Source organism: Gadus morhua, chromosome 8 (genome assembly GCF_902167405.1).
Source record: "Gadus morhua chromosome 8, gadMor3.0, whole genome shotgun sequence".
Lineage (NCBI taxonomy): Eukaryota > Metazoa > Chordata > Actinopteri > Gadiformes > Gadidae > Gadus > Gadus morhua.
The window spans coordinates 6,735,861-6,743,343 of NC_044055.1; the positions used below are offsets into that span (position 1 = coordinate 6,735,861).

A 7,483-nucleotide genomic window follows, 5' to 3' on the forward strand; every position below is an offset into this window, starting at 1 on the left:
TGATCCGGGGCCAAATGACCATTTGGAAAATTGAAGAATGGCCAAAGGTACACAAGTCTGTGTAGGCCTACATTATATTTTGCAAACGAGTGAGGAACTACTCATCCCATAAACCATTGCAAGCTTTTTTGCAATGGTTACAAGCGTTACAACCCAATAATTGAGCGCATTTCTTTCATCTTATAACCTTTGTCTTTATTGTATTGTTAATACAAGTTGTGTCATATATTCTGTGGGTGTGTGTACATGTATCGTGTTTCATATAGTGTATAGCAATGCGTTGTCTTCGACATACATTCCTTCGTTCCTGACTTTTAAGCCTGGAATTTTAAGCCTGGAACCAAGCCAGTCGTTCATCAAGGTAGTCATGACCATAAAACGTTTGATCAGGGGCCAAATGATGATTTGGAAAACTGAAGAATGGCCAAAGGTACACAAGTCTGTGTAGGCCTACATTATATTTTGCAAACGAGTGAGGAACTACTCATCCAATAAACCATTGCAAGCTTTTTTGCAATGGTTACAACCCAATAATTTAGCGCGTTTCTTGCAACCTTCGTCATTATTGTATTGTTAATACAAGTTGTGTCATATATTCAGTGGGTGTGTGTACATGTATCGTGTTTCATATAGTGTATAGCGCTGACTGAAGTCACCGCTTAATAATGTTACTCGTTATTAATACATGTGAATTCAGTCTCGTATTCCAGTTCCGTATTCATTCAACATTATGTATTCCCAGCTGTTATAATATCAAAATTACTAAAAAAAAAAGCACTGCTAGTGCTCTGCATATTTTTATTTTGATCATAAATTCGATTTCAACATATTTTTCAACACACAGCTAATTTCCTCTACAGTTCTTACAGCAATTCTAAATTTCCATTAGTCAAAGGGTTGGTTGCTGTGGTAAGCTATCGAGTTCAGTGGCAGCAGTCATCAACCACTTGACTTTCGCTGGTGCAGTAAACGTTTCCTGGTAAAAGCGAGCTCCAGCAATCATCAGTCGTAACCCTTTAGGATTGTTTGGGTTTAAGTGTATTTCTGGAATGCATGTTGTGTATGTGTGTGTGTGTGTGTGTGTGTGTGTGTGTGTGTGTGTGTGTGTGTGTGTGTGTGTGTGTGTGTGTGTGTGTGTGTGTCTGTGTGTGTCTGTGTCTGTGTCTGTCTGTGTCTGTGTGTGTGTTTGCGTAGACATTGACTGCCGGTGCCAGTGTAGTCATGCTTGTTTTTTGGCATCTTGAGAATATGTGATGAGCTCAGCGTTGTCACAGGGCCATTGATGATGACAGTCTCCTCCAGTGATGAGGCCCATGTATCTCATGGACATGTAGGACACATAGTGGACACACGTAGAGCGGGGCATGTTGCCTCCACATGAATCAGAAAGTAAGATGGCTCTGTATTTGGGAAGTGTGGTTTCAAAGACATCAGGAATAAAATGTTTTTCGTAAAAACCTGTTTTTTCGTCTTTAACTTGTGGCTTCTGCAGGAGCATATGCCATCGATTAACAATATAACTGCCCGTGTTACGGAGACTGAATTGATTTTTTTTAAAATTCCGCAATCACACTGTCGAGCTCTATTGGCTCACTTATACTTGGTTTGTTCCTCAATCCTCGGACGCCAGACTTCCGAGTCGAAATTCGCAGATCCCCCAGCTTTCTTGCGGCATTTCTCGGAGGCATGCCCTCTTTTGTCTTCATCTTTCGGAAATCTGAGAGCAGACCGAGAGCAGTGATGAAGTTCTCAACAAAATGGCTGCGCCAATGAAGAGATTTCTTTTCGTATTTGAACCACGTTGGTCATTTTAAATGCTCTCACGCTTGATTACATAGCTACTTTATTCCGGTCAATTTATACATTGCATGGTCTTGCTGTGCGTGCAATAAAATGTCAAGTCGTGTTGTTTTCGGGCTGTTCCCAATAGAGGCTATTATACCCAACGACTAGCCAATTTCATGACAAAGACAAACAGGAACGCAATAAATGCGTCGAGACCGGAAATTACGTCAAGTGCAACTCGGAAGGCTGGCGTCCGAGGATTCAGGAACACCATTAAGCCGGGCCTTGGGAGGTCTGTGCGCTGATCATATTTTGTACTTCATGGAATTAGATATACAATCATCTTATTGTGCTTCATGTGTAAGGACTGTCACTGGGCTGTATTAACCTCCCTTGAGAAAAGGTCAAGATCAAATTTTGAACAAGCTCCACATCCGCAATGCAGCAAGTTTCATCACTTCGTAAAGCACCCGAATAATGACTGCACTTGTGTCCAGAGTTCACCGCTTGAAATTGGACCATATAAACCCCACAGGTGTTGAGCAAATATTTTATTTGATTGCAAAGAACACCAAACCATAGAAATTCAAAACACTACTTTAAATACATTCTGTTCACGTGTTGAACCGTATGGCAGCCAAGGGAACAGCGAAATGCAATTTACATGCAAAATGAATTGAAGTCTTGAAACATGTTTATACATGAACAAACCATCCAATGGTGCATGAACTGTTCTCCTTAATCCCTGGTCATGACCATAAACAAATGTGCAAAGCAACGTTTTGAGGTTGGAATAATGTTGCATGATCTTCCATTACCGGCCACATAAATTACAGACCAGGTTTTTTTTTTTCGTTTAGCACCAACACAGAAGGCGGCGTTCCTTTTAGAACCAATCTGCTTCAAGCCAAGCGACTGTAGGTGATGTGCAGATGCTGCGTCATTGGCTGCTTGTCCGTTGACATGGAAAGCGTCTGCTCCAGCTTCCCGTCTGGTTGGAGCTGGAACACTCTGGAGACCTGGGGATTTTTTTTTTATAATTAATGAAACCCTACTGGTAAGATTAAATCAAACTCTATGCATCGCCTTTTGAGAAAAATTGCAATACAAGGGGCTTAATACAATGAACATGAAGAAAAATATATAGAATGGATTGAGAATGCCAAGCTGAATAGGTATGGTTCAAGGTTTCTTTTAAGACGGAGTCATACAGAAAGCTCAAACGCAGCTATATAATGCCATCCGACACAAGCCAGAGTCACATGGGTCAATTTATGGCTCGTTAGAGACAGTCCACACTGCGGCCATACCTCCTTGACGTGGGGCTCCTTGGCAAACGATGGCCTGGCCAGAGCTTGTGTATGTAGGCTCAGCTTCTTTCCCACCAGCTCCCCCTCCTCAACCTCCACCAGTCCTGCACACAGAGTCTCAGCTAAAGCATGTACACAATAGATACAACAGCAACCGTTCCCCAAGTCTTGGAGGCCTAGCCGAGATTTTGGATTAAAAGGGGTGATATACTGCCACCTGGTGTGGGTGAATGGCCATTACGAGCCGTTTGAAAAGCTGCCTTTCCCTGTTTTTTAGTGACATCCCAAGTGGGAGTGTCCACCTAGATTTGTGCTGGATAGATCAGTCCGCCAGCCTACCCAGTGGACAGTAGCAAATGCTGCTTATCCATCAATCATACAGCTAGGTGGACACGCCCACTTGTTATGCCACTAAAAACACAGATTTTCAAACAGCTGTTAATGGCTTGTCACCCTCACACCTTTAAGCCCAAAACTACTGACAAAAGAAAGTCAGATGCATGCATCTTTCCAAAAGAGGGTCGACACATATTTGGATGGGTGTCAGACTCCCTCCATGTGATGTTGACGTGGAGTGCACTATTGCGTGTGAGCCAATTATTCTGAATCAGGAACGTTGTGAAGTACCAGAGTTCTGTGCGATGATGAACGCCACTCGGTTGGTGCCCGTCTGCATTCGGATGAAGCCACACTCCCTGTGAAGTATCTTCTTCGTCTCTGCATCGGAGGCATTGAACCTGCGAACACAGGCGCCACAGAAACCTAGACCGACGTCTATAGCTACCCACCACTCCCCTTCCGCATGGTTTATGCTACAATGGAGTCATCTGTGCTTTTACAAGCCCAGAGATTAAACAAAAAATCAGTCAATTGAATAAACCAAAAAGAGCAATAGAAAAATGGTTGTCATAGGACAACCGCAAGTGTTGCTCATAGCACTAATTATGGGTCTACTACTTTGATATACCAGGGCCAATAAAGGGTAGACTTAACGTGTGAAGAGAATACCCATTGAGCACTTGACTTGGTACATAAAAGTAGCAGACATAATTATTATTATTTATGACATCTGTGCAAGTCCTAAAATGAACCCTATGAAAATGCAGTGGGCCTACTGCGTTGCTTTTGAATGAGCACAAAACACACGCACATAAAGTTGATGATGGGCTGTCCCATTTGGGCGAAGTGAAGATCCTCCGTGTAGCGGAAGTCCTTCAGGCTGGGGTAGGACCCCTTTCCGGGCTCGACTGATTCCCAGTTACCCAGGAGCCAATCCAGAGAAGAGACGGCTTTGTCCAGTTTAGCTAATGTTGGAAAACATACAACAGAAATATAACACGCACTTCGGGAGGTATAGATTTACCAAACGTATGCTTGCTAAATGTCCACAAGAGGTCAGCATTTCAGGCCGAGGACACAAGCAGGCAGCACCAGGGAAACAAACGTTGCAGCGCAACATGGTTGAGGGCATGGATTTAAATAAGACCCTTACGTAGACCTACATGGTTTGTAAAGAAATATATGCACCACACCACTCGTGGTAATGTTTCTAAAGAACGGTCCCGAAAAGGCCAACACATTAGCTGTATAACTATGCAGCCTAGCATTATAGTAGCTATACACCTCATACGACAACGTTTCAAAAGAATTGGGGTGTTGCAGCGTTCGTCGAACACACTAACCCTAACCCTAACCCTACTTGTGCATACACATTAAAGGTCATTCTTATGAAGTGTAGCTTATAGCTGGGCTTCTTACCGGGCTGGTAGAACGGGCACACCAATGAAGCCATCGATAAGGTGGAGCAGGTAGGAGCACTGACGCAGAAAATCAATGAAGATCAAATACTTCCGACTTTGACTCGTCTGGAGTCAGTCAACCCGTGCTTTTATAGAGCGCAACAGTGACCGCCCCCTTTTTGAACAAATCTAGTTCCGGAAGTAAACTTTCCATACGTTTTCCCACTTCTCGTAAAATCGTTACATAAAGAGTTTTAAGCCTGGAATCAAGCCAGTCGTTCATGAAGGTAGTCATGACCATAAAACGTTTGATCCGGGGCCAAATGACCATTTGGAAAATTGAAGAATGGCCAAAGGTACACAAGTCTGTGTAGGCCTACATTATATTTTGCAAACGAGTGAGGAACTACTCATCCCATAAACCATTGCAAGCTTTTTTGCAATGGTTACAAGCGTTACAACCCAATAATTGAGCGCATTTCTTTCATCTTATAACCTTTGTCTTTATTGTATTGTTAATACAAGTTGTGTCATATATTCTGTGGGTGTGTGTACATGTATCGTGTTTCATATAGTGTATAGCAATGCGTTGTCTTCGACATACATTCCTTCGTTCCTGACTTTTAAGCCTGGAATTTTAAGCCTGGAACCAAGCCAGTCGTTCATCAAGGTAGTCATGACCATAAAACGTTTGATCCGGGGCCAAATGATGATTTGGAAAACTGAAGAATGGCCAAAGGTACACAAGTCTGTGTAGGCCTACATTATATTTTGCAAACGAGTGAGGAACTACTCATCCAATAAACCATTGCAAGCTTTTTTGCAATGGTTACAACCCAATAATTTAGCGCGTTTCTTGCAACCTTTGTCATTATTGTATTGTTAATACAAGTTGTGTCATATATTCAGTGGGTGTGTGTACATGTATCGTGTTTCATATAGTGTATAGCGCTGACTGCAGTCACCGCTTAATAATGTTACTCGTTATTAATACATGTGAATTCAGTCTCGTATTCCAGTTCCGTATTCATTCAACATTATGTATTCCCAGCTGTTATAATATCAAAATTACTAAAAAAAAAAAGCACTGCTAGTGCTCTGCATATTTTTATTTTGATCATAAATTCGATTTCAACATATTTTTCAACACACAGCTAATTTCCTCTACAGTTCTTACAGCAATTCTAAATTTCCATTAGTCAAAGGGTTGGTTGCTGTGGTAAGCTATCGAGTTCAGTGGCAGCAGTCATCAACCACTTGACTTTCGCTGGTGCAGTAAACGTTTCCTGGTAAAAGCGAGCTCCAGCAATCATCAGTCGTAACCCTTTAGGATTGTTTGGGTTTAAGTGTATTTCTGGAATGCATGTTGTGTATGTGTGTGTGTGTGTGTGTGTGTGTGTGTGTGTGTGTGTGTGTGTGTGTGTGTGTGTGTGTGTGTGTGTGTGTGTGTGTGTGTGTGTGTGTGTGTGTGTCTGTGTGTGTCTGTGTCTGTGTCTGTCTGTGTCTGTGTGTGTGTTTGCGTAGACATTGACTGCCGGTGCCAGTGTAGTCATGCTTGTTTTTTGGCATCTTGAGAATATGTGATGAGCTCAGCGTTGTCACAGGGCCATTGATGATGACAGTCTCCTCCAGTGATGAGGCCCATGTATCTCATGGACATGTAGGACACATAGTGGACACACGTAGAGCGGGGCATGTTGCCTCCACATGAATCAGAAAGTAAGATGGCTCTGTATTTGGGAAGTGTGGTTTCAAAGACATCAGGAATAAAATGTTTTTCGTAAAAACCTGTTTTTTCGTCTTTAACTTGTGGCTTCTGCAGGAGCATATGCCATCGATTAACAATATAACTGCCCGTGTTACGGAGACTGAATTGATTTTTTTTAAAATTCCGCAATCACACTGTCGAGCTCTATTGGCTCACTTATACTTGGTTTGTTCCTCAATCCTCGGACGCCAGACTTCCGAGTCGAAATTCGCAGATCCCCCAGCTTTCTTGCGGCATTTCTCGGAGGCATGCCCTCTTTTGTCTTCATCTTTCGGAAATCTGAGAGCAGACCGAGAGCAGTGATGAAGTTCTCAACAAAATGGCTGCGCCAATGAAGAGATTTCTTTTCGTATTTGAACCACGTTGGTCATTTTAAATGCTCTCACGCTTGATTACATAGCTACTTTATTCCGGTCAATTTATACATTGCATGGTCTTGCTGTGCGTGCAATAAAATGTCAAGTCGTGTTGTTTTCGGGCTGTTCCCAATAGAGGCTATTATACCCAACGACTAGCCAATTTCATGACAAAGACAAACAGGAACGCAATAAATGCGTCGAGACCGGAAATTACGTCAAGTGCAACTCGGAAGGCTGGCGTCCGAGGATTCAGGAACACCATTAAGCCGGGCCTTGGGAGGTCTGTGCGCTGATCATATTTTGTACTTCATGGAATTAGATATACAATCATCTTATTGTGCTTCATGTGTAAGGACTGTCACTGGGCTGTATTAACCTCCCTTGAGAAAAGGTCAAGATCAAATTTTGAACAAGCTCCACATCCGCAATGCAGCAAGTTTCATCACTTCGTAAAGCACCCGAATAATGACTGCACTTGTGTCCAGAGTTCACCGCTTGAAATTGGACCATATAAACCCCACA

At 42.6% G+C, this 7,483-nt stretch overlaps 1 protein-coding gene across 1 annotated transcript; it reads right to left on the reverse strand.

Annotated features, from left to right (window-relative positions):
* Window positions 1-2,627: 2,627 nt before the first annotated feature.
* On the reverse strand, window positions 2,628-4,958 carry LOC115548453 (THAP domain-containing protein 4-like). The gene is made up of 5 exons (XM_030363102.1): window positions 4,854-4,958; window positions 4,246-4,399; window positions 3,723-3,832; window positions 3,096-3,199; window positions 2,628-2,804 (listed from the first exon to the last, which is right to left on the reverse strand). Exons 1-5 carry the CDS (start codon window positions 4,885-4,887, stop codon window positions 2,688-2,690), a joined length of 519 nt encoding a protein of 172 aa, XP_030218962.1. The 5' UTR covers window positions 4,888-4,958; the 3' UTR covers window positions 2,628-2,687.
* Window positions 4,959-7,483: the final 2,525 nt, after the last annotated feature.